Genomic DNA, 15069 nt, shown 5'->3' with positions numbered 1-15069 from the left:
AACATGTTGGTTTCTCCAAAGCTATATAATTATCCAATTTGAGCACATTTTCTCATCATATTTTCATAATATATTTTTTTTTTCTATAAACAACAACATTCTTTTATTATAGTTATTGTAGAGTCGTTATATTGAGCAGTGTTTTACGATATACAATATTTGTTAAATAGATATATTTAACACGTGTGTCGTTCTGTTTATTTCGCGGATATGCTACTATTTCAATGACAATAAACCACGCATCATGACTAAAATTTGTACTCTGTAATAGAAGACATTCATGACAGTAATAGTACCAGAAGAAAGCTCCGACGCTCTCGGTTTGAAAATTTTATGTGCTAAAGAACATCGAGCCTTTCTAGTCGCACCATTTCGTACACAGATTGTAATTACAGAGTAACATATGATTTGCAGTTTTGCGAGGAACATTTTAAAAATGATGCAAAGCACATACAAATTATTAGGAACGATTATTGTCGATTCCTTGAAAGAAAAATATTTCTTCGATATTATCGCAAACGATTGTTACGCTAAAGAGAGACTGCGTTGTTCGCTTATATACACGTTTGCACAAAAAAAAGCAAAGGAAAGAAAAGAAAAGAAAACGAAGAGACGCTAAATAATACAACGAATAATCGTTATCCGATAGATAAGGTAGAACGTTCAGAAATGTATTCGATGATCGCGTCAGTTGATTCCTCGCAGTTAACCACATCGATTATATTTATAATTGTGGTCTTGTTTAATCGTTGGCATATGAGGTACGTTACTTGCCTACGGGTAATTAAAAAAATACGTAAAATAAGAAAAGTAAGGTCTAGTATCTTTCTAAAATATATAGTACGGTACTATACGCCCTACGGATATGAATCTTAGATATGACGTGTTTAACGTTCGTTAAGATGCCACTTACGATCTCAGTTCACTCTGTTATCGTACCGATAAATAAAGATATTATCTTATTACCCCTTACGTACAAATTAGTATGCTAATTATTTGTCTGTGTTCGAGTATAATCGAATAGTTGATTAAGGAGCGGTGATTCACGACAAACTGCGAATCTCGCAGAACGTGGAGATACAATTAATCGTTGATAATAATTATTACGGCGTAAAGATATCATAAGGGATGTTCATTTTAATTGGATCGCCAATGCCATTGTTGAAATAATTTCGAAGTGTGGGTAATCGATTGAAAGTATCAATTTTTAGTCGTATTTTGTCGAACGATGATCTCGTGAATGACACTGGTGGCCCACTTGAGATAGACACCCTGCATGTGTAAGGCTTTCGACGCTAACGTTATAAAAATTACATCGTTACTCCTAATAACTCCACAAATCGGAAATAATAATTCCAATGGGAAACCTTGTATTCCTTTTGCTTCGTTCGTTGTTAAAAAAATATTCGACAATGTTACATTTAGTTCAACTAAAGAACACACTTTGCTCACGACTTTACTCTTTTCCCCGCATTCCAAAACGGATAAAAGGGTCATAAAAAATACATTCGTAAGCATTTATCTTTTAAAATTCGCAACAGTATTCACCGCGGTGTTTGTCCGCGACAAGAGAGAGATCGATTTGTTCGCTGTATCGTCTATTTACTAGCAATTCGTGCTCGTTTCAAACGCAATAAGAACTTGCTTCTGTTCGATTAATACTTGGGAGTCACGATTTCTTCTCTCTATCGTTTATTCGGAGATATCGTGGTCAAGTCACGGTGTTTATCTAGCCGCAAGATTTCCGATTCGTTCGTTCGTTTCCCTTGCGCGCCATCACGCGTGAACCGCGAGCAAACAATTTGCAGTAGCTTTTCGCTCGCTCAATCCATTAACAGAGCTTTCGCCGCGTATACGTTCGTTGCGAACGTTTACCGTAGGGTCAGGAAGAACAACAAGCAGACAGCGTAAATCCGCGTACCGCTGAGTTTCTTCGCGTTGGCACAATTTCTCACGTTCGGGGTGTCGCGATTCTTAAACAAGTTTTTGTCTTTGATGAAAGGCGCCCGTGGATCCACCGTCGTCGAGGTCGTCATGTGCTTGCTGTAAACGATTTTCGCGGTACTCTTCTGCATCGCCGGTGTGCTCATCTGATGAAAAATTCGATTTATCGTCGTGACCTGAGCGAACTTTGATTTCCCTCGATTGCTCGATTTGTTTGAGTTTGCCAAGGTAGTCCGGGTGGGTGGAGTTGCTCGTTCAATTTCTGAAAACAATTCCCCTGGATTGTATAGCGAAAACAGGCGGAAGAATCCGACTTCGTTAATCTAAGAAAATACCGTGTAAGACCGAGCTTTGTATCAATTTTTTACGAGGAAAATCAGCCACCGGTTCAACTACTTCGTCGGCCAGCGTGAACGATCTTACGGTCGACAAAGACAAATCGTGGCCGACGAAATCGGTGTTGTCCGTGACTGGTACGGGCGAACGCAGGAACGCAAACATTGGCTGGGACGAGAAACAGCGAGTGACGGATGTCAAAGAAAATGTACGCGTATATAACTGGAATGGAAGGCGAAATCTAGGGAACATCGAGCGTGGAAAAATGACACGTTCGATCGCATATGTCGACTCACCGTACACTCTAAGGGTAGCCTCGGCTTTCCCCATGCTTGAGGACGCTGAACACGTGTACTCTCCTAAATCCGTTTTCTCTAAACGTCTTATCTTCAGCTCGCTCGTTGTCTTCCATTCCTCGTCCGGATGTCCCCTTTCGTCGATCTCGTATCTACCACTGTTGACACGTTGCTTAACTTTACTATCCGGTGAGCGCATACAATCGATTTCGTTTTGCGATCGTACGATATCTAGACGAGCTCGGAGGGATAACGCGAGGTGCGTTAATGAAAAAGAAACACGAACGATCGACAGCTCGACGTGTGTACATACATACCCGCTCATAATAACTTGTTCCTTTCTAGTCCACAAGTTAATCGTCTTTGGATATGCCTCGATCAAACAGATCAACGATACGTCCGTATCCAAAGGGGAACTCAGTAATTGATTGGGAACCTTGGCGCTAGGTGGAACTGAAATTCCAACGGATGATAAAAGTCGATTAATACGTAACAAGTTTGCCAACCTACGCAAACGAATAAAGAAACGAATTATCGAGTCGCGCAGAAATCTATAACCACGTTGACTTTATCGAGTTTCGAATGCCATAAAGTTCGCGCGGGTAGAAAGACGGTTAGCTCGGCGAAACGTGGTTGAATTTTCCGGCGACAAGAAATATCGTTTATGTCGTTGGTCGAATAAATCGAAAGAAGCAGAGTATAATCGTTTACCAAAGCGCGGGCCAACGATACTCGCTAAAGTATAATCGATTAGCCGGAATTTGAAAGTATATACTCACAGTTTACCCTTAGATAGACTCTCTTGCTGACTGCCGGGGGCACTTCGTTTTTGGCTATACAAAGATAAGCTCCCATTTGCCTCCTGTCTACCCTGGTTAATTCCAGCTTCTCACCGGACTGGTTGTCCACTATAAAATCTCACGTCGTATGAATATCTCGTTGAAAGCTCTCGTATACATATCGCTGGCCGCGTGCCAGCGTTCGCACGCATACCAAATTACACGCGAAATACGTCGTTCGCGTTAAAACAACCAGACCACTGCCTACTACAACGCTAAATCTCGCGTTCGAAAATCGTTTACACGATTATTCGTTAACGAGCAGCGGTACGAACGATTTAAGGAAGGACGAGGTATCGTAAAACGCGACCTGTACCCCGTGCCGTATGACGTTCGTATCGAACGAAGGCGTGGTAACTTGAAACATAGTCGACAACTATTCGCCAACTACTGTCGCGAATTTCATGATCGATAGGGCCGAACCGCGAAAGTCCTATCGTAAAATTCCTGGGCAAATTACGGCAAAATCGCCGAGAAACTTTCTAATCGTTTATCGGTTACGACGTTATAATACGTACATCGTATTATCGTTTAATTACGCGTATACGTTTTCAACGCTTACGAAATCAATGAACCGCGCCGGATTAGATTATTATCGAGCAAACGCGCCGTTTCGCTATTCCGATAAAGCGCGTCAGTTTCCTAACGAGATGCAGCTTGCGTGACCCACCTATCGCTCGGTCTACGAATATTTTCGTCGCAGGCGGTGTCGCGTCGATCGTACTCAAAATATCGCGTATCGATTTATCAACACCGCTCGAGAATTTGTTCCCATTAATATCTCTCGACCGATCAACGAATTTGCCGCGCGTCCGAGCGAAAAATGCGTCCGACGCGAACCATTTGGCATCCGGTGTATTCACCGCGACCGTCGACAGCGAGGGAGGCGTGAAACCGCCAAATTCTACGATACTCGGAGAATCGACGAGCACAGGCACGTATACGGAAATATATCGAAAGTCGTTCCGAACAGACTAATCTCCATTCGATGAGACGTGTTCCACCGTAATTGCTTTCGATCGGCATCACGTAGGTTTGCGAATTTACGATGTCTTCATGTTCCGCTAAGCGGATCGTGATGGCGAATCGAGTCGCGTAGACACCTTGGATAATTAGTCGTCGAAATCTGCGATCGAAATTTTAATTACCGTCATGCCGGTTAAACGATCGTCTTTGTTACTTCGTCGTATTCTCGAAATTCATTGAAGCTTCGAATTTTTCGTAAAGAACGGTGGCTCGAGAATGACCAATATTTAAAGAGCGATATTCGAGAAGCGCACGGCGGACGTTTCGGGCAGCGAAGAATTAATAAAACGAAGAAGAGAATAGAAGGTTATTTGTCATTGGGAACGACGGTGGCGAGGGTGCTCGAGTCGAGATAAAAATGTAATATCTTACCTGGTATCAGCGGATCGTGAAGACCCCTCATAAGTATGAAACCACTTTTCTCGCGTCGCCAGAGCACACGAGGTGTCGGTCTTCCGGAGGCCTTGCAAGAGAGGGTGGCGTTCTCACCCTCTAGAACGGAGACCTCGCCCTCCGATGTGCCGGTGCTAAGTATATCCGGCGGTACTGAAAGAACAAAATTGGATTCGCGTGGCATTGTAGATCGGCTGCGGTTGGTAATTAGAAAGCCGCTAAACGAGAGAATTCGAGAACAAGATCGCGTCGATTGAAATTTCCAAGGCGTTTCCAAAGGGGAGCATAAATCGAAGATTGAATCGAAGCGAAGTCGAAGTTTTGAGGTGCATAGTCGTAACGACGGGGTTTGCGAGTCGCGTATTTGCAGAGACGCGCGTGGAAATGTGGAGGGTGGCACCGGTAGAAATTACGGACCGCCGTAAAGATCGAGCACGATGTAACGGGACGGTACTAAAGCCGGCATGGAAATTGGACCGACTCGTCTGTCGGCGGGTCTGACTGGGCAAAATCAGGTTAAAACGCTTCGCTCCCGAGGAAAATTAAATACCATCTATCCCTGGGTAACAGAGAAGGAACATTTTCGCAATGAAATCTCGTTTCTTTTGAAGGAGCACGGGGCCATTTCAATTACACGCGTTCAGCTTGGACAAATATTCTGTACGTCGAGCGGAGCAGAGCGAGCGAGCGAGCGGGCGGACGGGCGGGTGGCAGGCAAGCTTCGGCTGGAGGAGATTCAGCGCGAGATAGGGCCGAGGTTTGGTGGAGGTAGGGCGAGAAAAAAGGAAACGGGACCTTTCCTGTGTTTGGCCACAAAGGAATTTCATTCCATTCGGGCCGATCGCTCTTTCGAGTTGAATGCCGAGGCAAACACGCACACTCTCCATGAATTCTCTTTCTCCCTCGGTGTCCACGTATACGCACGATACAGCGTACCGCGAGCGTACGCGCTTACACGTAGTACCGTACACGCGTCTGCCAGACGCGGACGACGCTTGGTAATATACGCGCTCGCATGTATGGCGTACGGGGGAGGAAGTAGAGGGAAATAGTAATGGGAAGGGAGGGTTAGCGGGTGGAACGAATAGAAGGCGGGTGAGCAGCAACGTAACGTTACGGCCCGTGTTCTGTGTCGGGGTCCCATTGAAACGTATTCTAGCGGCGAGGCGCGCATATTTTCCACCCCTTCTCGAGGTAGGCTAATCGAAACCGGTGCGTGCGTACGTGACGTCTCTGCGACCGACCGCAAACACCCAACTGTATCTAGCCGTAGGAATGCGGTATAACGCGCAATTAGGCATACCTAGGACATCCACGCATCCCAGCTGGCTCAACATGGGCTTCGTATTCAGTTGGCACATGTAGCAGCCTCGGTCAGCTTCCCGAAGCTGGCGAATATGAAGCCGCGAAGTGGCTTCCTCCTCGTCTCTCGATTGGCTTTGATTCTTCGACTTTGCGTTCTCCAGCGTGACGAGAAATCGGGGCGAGTGAGTCACCGTTCGTTGACCCATCGACAATATCGTTTTATCCTCCACACGAATCCATCCCACCTGAGACAGCGAACACACAATTTTTTATGAAAAGCGGATCCTCTCGCAACCCCATCCGTCTGCGGATGTGCCTTTAAATCAAAAGTCGAATGGAAAGGCCGTTTCGGAACGAGTCTATACATTCGCGAAACGTTGGACCGCGTGACCAAGATAATCCGCTATCCCTTCCTACCATCCTAATTGCTTCGATATTACCACCAACGGATCTGTACGTATATGTGCGTATAATATTTCGCATCCCGGATAAACGTACACTTGCACGATCCCCAACGTAAATGTAGTTAATTATATCGACGTTTCTATTCAAATACGTAGAACGTAGAAGGGGTAGGCAGGAATGGTTAAATAAGCGACGACAAAGCGGATAAATAGACTGGTGGGCATCCAACGACGTAAACAATTGCCGAGCCGATTCAAAAATCGTTTATCCGACGGCACACGCGCCACTGAATCGCTGACAGACGCAGGAGTCGTTCTCCTTTTGACGGGATCGCGTTCTTTTTTTTTTTTTTAAGGAAAAACGTGAATCTCCGTCGAGATTACCGCGTCAGGATAACGAAGGAGATTAACATCTGGCGGCAAGGATCGGAAAGCAGCGACGTGGGAACGCGACAGAGTCAGGCAGCGATCAGCCGCGGAATAGAGGACAGCTCGAGTCAATATTATATCGCGCGTAGCAGCCTGCTGTCTTGCCGTGTGTTTATGTGCACCGACGTATATCCACGACCGATACGTGTTCGCACGTATGGCCGGTAGCGGTAATTGCTTTTAGGCGAGCTCGACCCGGTGTGCCATTGGCACCGCGGGAATCAACCTGACGAAAGGTTCAATTTAACGTCGTATCGCGCACCCCTTTGCCCCGCGGCCCACTCCCGCATCTCCTACGCGTTATCTATAACGCTGCACTTGGTAATTAATCCGAAGTGACTGTCGTGCACATCCCGTATGTCTACCTATGCGCCCGTATGCGTCGGGTTACACGATGTCATGCGACACCGACCATTCGTACGCGCGCGATCCGACCGTGTACCTTGCTCGAGGAACCGACTAACCCGACTAGCTCGTTCAATCTACGAATCAGCTAATGCGTTTACCCTGGAAGGCGTGCGCGCCAATTTCGCGGAATTCCACTTGCGTTCTTCGCCTTCCTCCGCCTCTGGCCTTATACACCTCATCTGGATGTACGATCGCGATACGATATCTTCGATGGTCGATATCCTCTCGTAGTAGATAACAAGATCGGTTCCTCGAAATTATTCACCTCGAAGGAAGGGAAGAAGATACATGGGAAAACGAACGGGTGATCGAGAGGAGCCGCACGAATCGGACCATCGTCGCTGCTTTCAGCGGCAATTGCGAGTCTAATTAGGATAGCTCGGCACAGCGTTCCTCGAAACATCTTTCGTGGAATGTAACCGGTAGAATCGAACGTGGTCTTTGTCGGAAATAATCTGCGAACGAAGATAACCTATCGTTGTGCTTTTGACCGTTTCGGACGAGAAAAGAATAGACGGGGACGAACGGGGCAAAAGTTTGAATTCCTTCCTTCTCCGAGGACAATCGATAACGTCTTAAGTACTTTGTCACTGGGGAACAACAATTTGTCCCGCGCAGAACGAGAACGGAAACTATTACGTCGCCGGCAGAATCGCTATCTCCACGACAAAGATAACGATTCGCTTGATTCGTTAATTCAGGATAACGTTCGACCATCCCACGAGGAAACGCGACTTCTTATCCGACGAAAAGTTGCCCGATCTCCGTACGCGATCCACCACCAGCCACGATCATTCCTTTGTTTCGCGTAATACGCCGCGCGCGATCATCGAAGATCGTCTTCTCTGTGTTCAAATTGCATCCGCGGAGATGTACGGGCCTGCTGGTAGGCCGTACGCGTTTCTCCCTTTGCCCTTTGCCTTTTGCCCTGTCGGCAAACAAACCGCGAGATTTCTTTGGAAAATTGCGGAACTGGTTCGACGGAGCTGACACACATTATCCTTGGAGTTACGAAATTCCCCGGTGGGTACGGCCGGGACTCTCGTACCCCTCCGGTGTAATATTTCCAGAGACCCTGGGCCACGAATCTACGTTAGCGCTAAGAGATTGCTCCCCATACCCTTTTCCTAGGCCAACCTCCGTCCCTTTTCCTCTTCCGTTCCATTGTAATCATGGAAACAATCATTCTTCGCTCTCCTTCCCTCCGATGCTTCTTCGTTCTAACCTCGACGATCTCGTTCCGTCTACGTCTCTCTCTCTCTCTCTCTCTCTCTCTCTCTCTCTCTCTCTCTCTCTCTGTATGTATGTATATATATATATATGTATATATATGTATGTATGTATATATAGATATATATATATAGATATATACTCTTCTCCGTCCGTCTCCCAAAACTCGGTCCGTTCTCCCGCCCTCTACCGCTCTGCCTATCTATATCCGTTCATCTTTCTCGTTCTCTTTTCGGCTCCATCGCGAATTTCGGGCTAAAACCCCTGTCTTCGTTGCACCAGCAAGGTGGCGTGCGGTTCCGCCGGCAACTCTGGTGGTAGTAGCGATGCTAGTGGTGTGGCGAGCTACCCTTTCGCTCGCCTCCGCAGCAATCACCGATTTGTCTGAATAAGCCCCGGGCAAGTATATGCTCGTGCTTACCCCGGGGAAACACCACTCCGGCCAACTCACACCCATCGTCTCTCTCACCGCCGTTGCCCCCACCCGACTGCATTCCCTCAACAGCAACCCCCTGTACTCTCTGCCTCTCTTCATTCTGCTTCCTACACCCTCGATCGGTCTGGCAGCGACTCCATACCCGAAAATACTCCGGTTCATCGATGCTTGATGGGAACCAGGCTGCGGAGGAAGAGGCTTCGGCAAACCGGCGGCTAGAGGAAGGGAAAGGGAGAAACGGAGTTGCCAAAGTCGTCGCGCCGTCGACGAGACTTCGGTGTTAATCAGAAATGGAACGTCATGGATGGCAAGTAAGGTGTAAGTGAATCCACACGAAACGATCGGATAAACGAGAGACGACCGATCACTGCACCGGTTCGACGATCCATCGAGTCGCGTCGAGTCGTATCGCTCCGCACACTCGCGTTTCGCGCGACTAAGATATACGGCGAGTTGCGGGGCAAATCGGCCGTGAAAACCTATAGCGCAATTAATCCTGCCACGAAATCGATCTAAAGTAGATATATTTTGTCTGACCATTCGAGAAATACGCGGCGCAGAAAGCGAGAAGGAAATCGCGTTCGCGCGGTTCGTTGATCCATGGGCAACCGATACGCGTCGAGATCTCGCGACGATCTAATTGCGAGCCATCGAAAACGTGCCGCGACGGCGGAACGTAATTAAATGAAAAAGAAAAAAGAGAGGGGGGGGAGAGAAAACGAGCACCGAGGAGGAATCTACTTTGGCCCGGAATTATCCGGAGATAGATCCAACGATATAAAAGGACAGACCTATGGAAGTGAAAGTTCCGTATCCGTGAATGAAACGGAACCGAGTCGATCGTTCTCGCGGTTCTTTCATAACGTGAAAGACCGATTCGTACAAAACGACGACGAGTCAACCGACGCGACGGCAATTAAACTTGCAGCATCTTTCCAGCGAGATCCTCGACCAGCCCACCAAGCTTCACCGAATCGCACGATTCTTCTCGCGGCTTTTCCTATGGTAATTTATTTTATTCGAGCGGCAAACGTTCCGTCGCTCGTTCCGCCGGAAGATCGATCGTCATCGGAATCGTCATTTCGCGTTCCATCGCGGAAATTGAATCAACGTTGAAACGAGTGCGCGTTGAACGATCGGTTGTGGCGTGGCGCGTTAAACGTGTACGCGTATTAGTCGTTGCGTCGAAACCAGCCGTCGCTTTCTGCATTTTAAATGCTAATTTATTTTTCGCCCGTCATTGTCAGTTTGCGTTGCTTGAAACTCGAATCATTACACGGCTCGTACGATGCGTCAATCGAACGTGAGGAACATGCGCGATAACCGTTTCGATGAAATCGCCAGCTGAATTGAAAATCTTTCCGCGCCAAACGTCTAGAGACGATAACTTTATTTTTTATTGACGCCGAGAATCTCCACGCGATCGGTCACTTTTCGATTCTCGTTGCGCCACGACCAATTCTATTTCCCCCGGGAACCTCCACCGGCCTGTCGTATTTTTTCCCTTTTTACGAGCTTTTTATGCGCAAACGTTATAGACGGCGAGAGGATTTTGTCGCCTATAAATAAGGGAATAAGAACGATTCCGATTACAATCACGTCGACGAAATGCCTCGACCTTCGATCTTCCTCGTCTTTTTTCTTTTCTTTTTTTCTTTTTTCTTTCTTTGTTTTCATCCTCGCTCGTAGACGTCACAGTCGTTTCCTTCGCTTTTCCCTTCTCTGGCCGTACTGCCCGCTTGCGAAAAATCCGGCAAACAGGAAATGTCCAGCGAGTCCCGATCCGAACGTGTTCAATTTATAGCAACTTGGACGAACTGCCGAATATATATAGGCGGCAGCCACAATCGGCTTACCATCTTACCATTTCCTTGTGCCACGGACGATTCTCATTTATACAGGTACTATATCTCGCGTTAGAAGCTGCATAATATTTGTTGGTCGACAAAAGACGGTCGTAGAAAGATGTTTCGCTCTCCTTTATGAATTCACGACGCGAGAAACTCTATCCAAATATGTCCGATGAAGTTTCAGAAGCCATAAATCTTCTACTTTCGTCAGACGTCTTTCCCACTGGCAGAGTAGAAGAGAATCGCTTTGAAGTCGCGCACACGCGTTTCAAATTCGTCGGTTGTGATGGTGGTGGTGGTGTAAACGACTGCGTTCGACGATCGGTATCCTCGCGCGACGTTGCCTCCGTCTTCAGAGGGAACATCCCCTTCCATTTTTTTTCCTTGATCCAGCTTTGAGAAAGCCGGAATAAAGAGGGAAAGAAAGGTTTGGCTGGTTGCGTCTCGCCGATTCGCCTCGTTTTACTTGGCCGAAACAGTGTCGCGTAAAACTAAAAGCTTTCGGACTCGTCTCGAGGCTCCTTCCTCTTCCAGACAGAGCGGGACTTTAGAAAAATCGACTGCAACTAGCGCGACAGGGATAAGAAAACACGGGGCGAGGAACTCCGCACGAAGTAAATAGAAGAACAACTTGCCGACCAGCTGGCGAACCAGCCTTTATCGATTTCATTCGTTACGTTCTCCTTTTATTTCGCCGCGTGTTACGGAATACAAATTAGAAATAAACGTTTTCCCCGCGGCGAATTTCGATTCACCCCCTCCACCCCTGTTATTCTGCTCGCGACGAAACCAGTCGTCCATTTCGTTTAACGGATTGATCGGTCGACTTTTCTTTTTTCTTCCGAACCTGCTTGGTTTTCGACTCGAAGCTGCAAGAAAATTCTCTCGCGAATCCTGGAAAGCGTGGCCCACGGCAAATCCGCGTTATATATTCATGAACGGTTAACTGGGGTTTAGCAGGAGGAAGCTGCAGCATGAAAGAAATAGAAAGAGGGAACGTTCTTGGGAAAATAGGGGCGCCTTAAATTCGCGCGTGTTAGCACAACAATGGATCAAAGGAATTCCGCGGGAAACGCGTTACAAGGGAAGGCGTGCAACGGCGCGCCGCGTGTGAAGTTTTGATCAGAGGCGACGCGTTGCTCGGGCAAACTTGCCAGCATTCCTGCGAATTGGATTTCTTCGAGGTAACTGCGACTACGTGCGGGCTTTTGTGTCGCCTCGGCAAAGTCGCGATGCATGCAACTCTTTGCGAGAAGATTGTTCTCCGATCCCGCAAGTTTGTTTATTTGCCTGCCGACGTACGGCGATATTTCGCGAGTTAACGCGTGCGTGAAAACTCAGCGACACAATGTGCCCGTGTATTTGCATGAGAAGAATACGTTTCCGGGACAAGTCGGTCGACCGTTGCCTCTAAAAATGAAAATATGTGAAAATTTTCTTTCGCATATAACGTTCGCCAGCCTTTTAACAATCTACAGCGACCTTGTTCCGTCATCTTCTTTTTCCCTCTGAACGAACAATGCTTTTTATCTCATCGACGCGCTTGTTTATCCGTCGTGTTTTCAATAACGCGTCGTCGTCGACACCGTGTTTCACAAATTAGAATTTTCGCGTTCAACGAAACAATGAAGAGAAATTCCTTTAATTATTTTATTTCGCGTCGCTGACGAAGCGACGCCGCGGCATGGGCAAAAGGAAACGCTCGTGATGGGCGCGTAGTGGACGACAGCCAAAGTAAATGTTGGTAAAAATCGTGAGCGGAACAGAGTCGTTTGCGAAACGAATTCATTTACGCGGTTCATCGGAGTACGTTGGGATCCGTGGTTTCCGGCTCGATCACCACCGCGTACCTAAACTTATTTAGCGAATCGTTGCTTCTAATTTCAAAATATGGTGGCCGACCATCGAAAAATTAACCACAACGCGGTGTGAAACAGGTGGAGGCAAATAAGTCGCGTATAGAATAGAATCGATATTACTTGGCGGGTGGATCTGCTGGTTGCAAAGCACCGATCGGGCTGGGTTAAGGGCTAAATGGTACAGGGTCGTTTCGTCGAAGGGTAACGCGACTACGGTTCCAGGACGGTAGTTTCGCAGAATGGATTCGCGTGAATACAAATCTGCGGTTGTCGAGTATTATTCGGTAGTTGGTGTACTGGTGCGTTGGTGTCCGCGACGTTGTACGAACGTACCACGTAGGTGGAACGAACACGTTAAAAGCGTACCGTCTGAAAATAATGTAAAATAACAGAAACGCGACGCAACACAACGCGATGCGGCTTATACTACGTGCGGGCAAAAACGGATTTTAACGCGTGTTCGATCGTACGTTGAGAGTTTGCTGGGAAAATCTGCACTCTAAGAGCGAAACGGCCACCGGGGCACAAAACATCGTCGTTACTCGACTTTAGTTTCTAATTACTGGGTCGTTCGAGCGACGTTTGTCACAGAGAACGGAGAAGTAAAAAGGATTCGATGGCGAAACGGAGCTCGATGTTCCGGCTGATGCAAACATTCGTGCGCGCGTCACTGCCAGAAATTCGATTATGTAACATCGAATACCGATGAACGTGTATCGAATACGTCGAAAACAAATCGGGTTAGAAAAGTTATCGGACGTTCCGTGCAATGATATTTCGAGGTTGGTCGCGGGGCGCCGTTTGTCCACGTTTTTCATCTCGTTGATATAAACTGACTAAAACTTCGTGGTCGATTAATAGCTTGCTTTCGGGCCGCGGGATGAAACGCCGTCTTATTTTGCGTTCGTTGGCGAAACAGCCCCGGGCAACCAGCAGAATCGGCGCCGTGCCGCAAATTCCCCGTTTAAACGTTTGCGATGAAAGTGTACGATCCACGTTGTATTCGTGGCAATTTCCCTCCTTCGGCGATTCGCCGCGAAATTCGCCCATTCCCGTTGACAAATCGGCTTGAAATTTTCACGACGCTTTCCGTACCAACCGTTGAATATTAATTTCATCGCGGTACCGTTGTTTTAACTGTTTTCCGTAGTTTTTATCGGTAGACTTGCTTTAGGCGCCGACGCCGGCACCAGTCTCGTCGGCGAATAAACTTTCGAAAATTTCTCCGATATTTTGCGTTGTTGCTGTGCAAAAAGCGTAAAGCGACGGCAGCCGCCCACATCGAAACACCGAAAACTTTCCACGAGCGCCCTTCTTTCCGGCTAGTACCGTTTTTCTCTAACCGACAATCGGAATATTCCTTACCGTAAGATAAAGGAACAGCCGGTATTAATATAAACGCGGCCGAGTACAGAAGGGTAGAAGGGGTACGAGACTAGCGCGAGCAACGAGAACCGGTCGAAACGAACCACTCGCCGCTTCGAGGTTTAACGGTATTTCAAATTTTGCGTCGATTAAAGTTTAATCTGTCACAGGAAGCGTCGGTGGCCGCGCACAGTTACCGGCCACATTGTCGTTAATTCGCATGAAATTGAAATACCGCGGCGAAAGAAGCTGAAATACGAATACACGTACATTGACCACGCAAAGAGTTAATCACTTGCGACAGAACGCCGCTTAATTTCGTCTCGTTAGCCAGTGCCAAGCTTAATGAATTGTGTACCTGGCGAGAAGTTCCGCGGAGCTTTGTTGCGCGTTGGACGAACCCTATACGACCGGATGACGAAGTTTCGGTTTATCTCCACCTGGTGAATGAGCGAGGCGCGACCTTTTCCACGCGGAAAACTGTTGCAAAGTTATTCTGCAAGAAGGAGCTAGAGAGTAGGAGAGGTGGCAATGGTGTAGGTGGTGAATAACGAAACAGTGGTGGGACGAGAAATGGCAAAAAGACGCGAGCCGCTGACATCTGCCACGAGCATCCACGCGACCCATTTGTTGCGACGAGATTACCGAAAATCTCCAATTCCTTTATCGCCTCGTGACCCGTGAACAACTCGAGCTCGCCGACTCGTGAACCTACGAACCCGTTTATTCTTACGCTCCTGACCTGGCTAATTAACGTTCCACAACCACGCCAACTCCTCCCACCCCTCCTTTTTTCCTCCCATAAAACCTTCGTCAAATCCCTTACCTTGTGATTTCCTAGTTTCCGGATCGTGCACGGTAGAACGGCTTCTTTACCAATAGCCGCTGTCACATTACCGATCGGCTGCACAAAACTCGGCAGATCTGCAAAAAACCAGTATCCTGCGTT

The 15069-nt window shown here is 47.4% G+C and overlaps 1 protein-coding gene across 4 annotated transcripts in view; it reads right to left on the bottom strand.

Annotated features, from left to right (window-relative positions):
• Positions 1-73: 73 nt before the first annotated feature.
• The window catches only part of LOC126918677 (lachesin-like), a 39987-nt gene continuing 24991 nt past the window's right edge, over positions 74-15069 (bottom strand). For 3 of the 4 annotated variants that reach the window (XM_050726846.1, XM_050726844.1, XM_050726845.1), the window contains exons 3-9: positions 14947-15044; positions 6138-6384; positions 4814-4987; positions 3356-3493; positions 2894-3029; positions 2577-2734; positions 74-2206 (exon numbers count right to left, since the gene is read on the bottom strand). In XM_050726846.1, coding sequence (XP_050582803.1) covers positions 1872-2206; positions 2577-2734; positions 2894-3029; positions 3356-3493; positions 4814-4987; positions 6138-6384; positions 14947-15044 — 1286 coding nt within the window. In that variant the 3' untranslated portion in view covers positions 74-1871. The remainder of the gene's footprint in view (positions 2207-2576; positions 2735-2893; positions 3030-3355; positions 3494-4813; positions 4988-6137; positions 6385-14946; positions 15045-15069) is intronic. The other variant, XM_050726847.1, reaches the window with a different exon arrangement.

This window comes from Bombus affinis, chromosome 7 (genome assembly GCF_024516045.1).
Source record: "Bombus affinis isolate iyBomAffi1 chromosome 7, iyBomAffi1.2, whole genome shotgun sequence".
Lineage (NCBI taxonomy): Eukaryota > Metazoa > Arthropoda > Insecta > Hymenoptera > Apidae > Bombus > Bombus affinis.
This window is presented reverse-complemented; position numbering and strand designations above follow the sequence as displayed.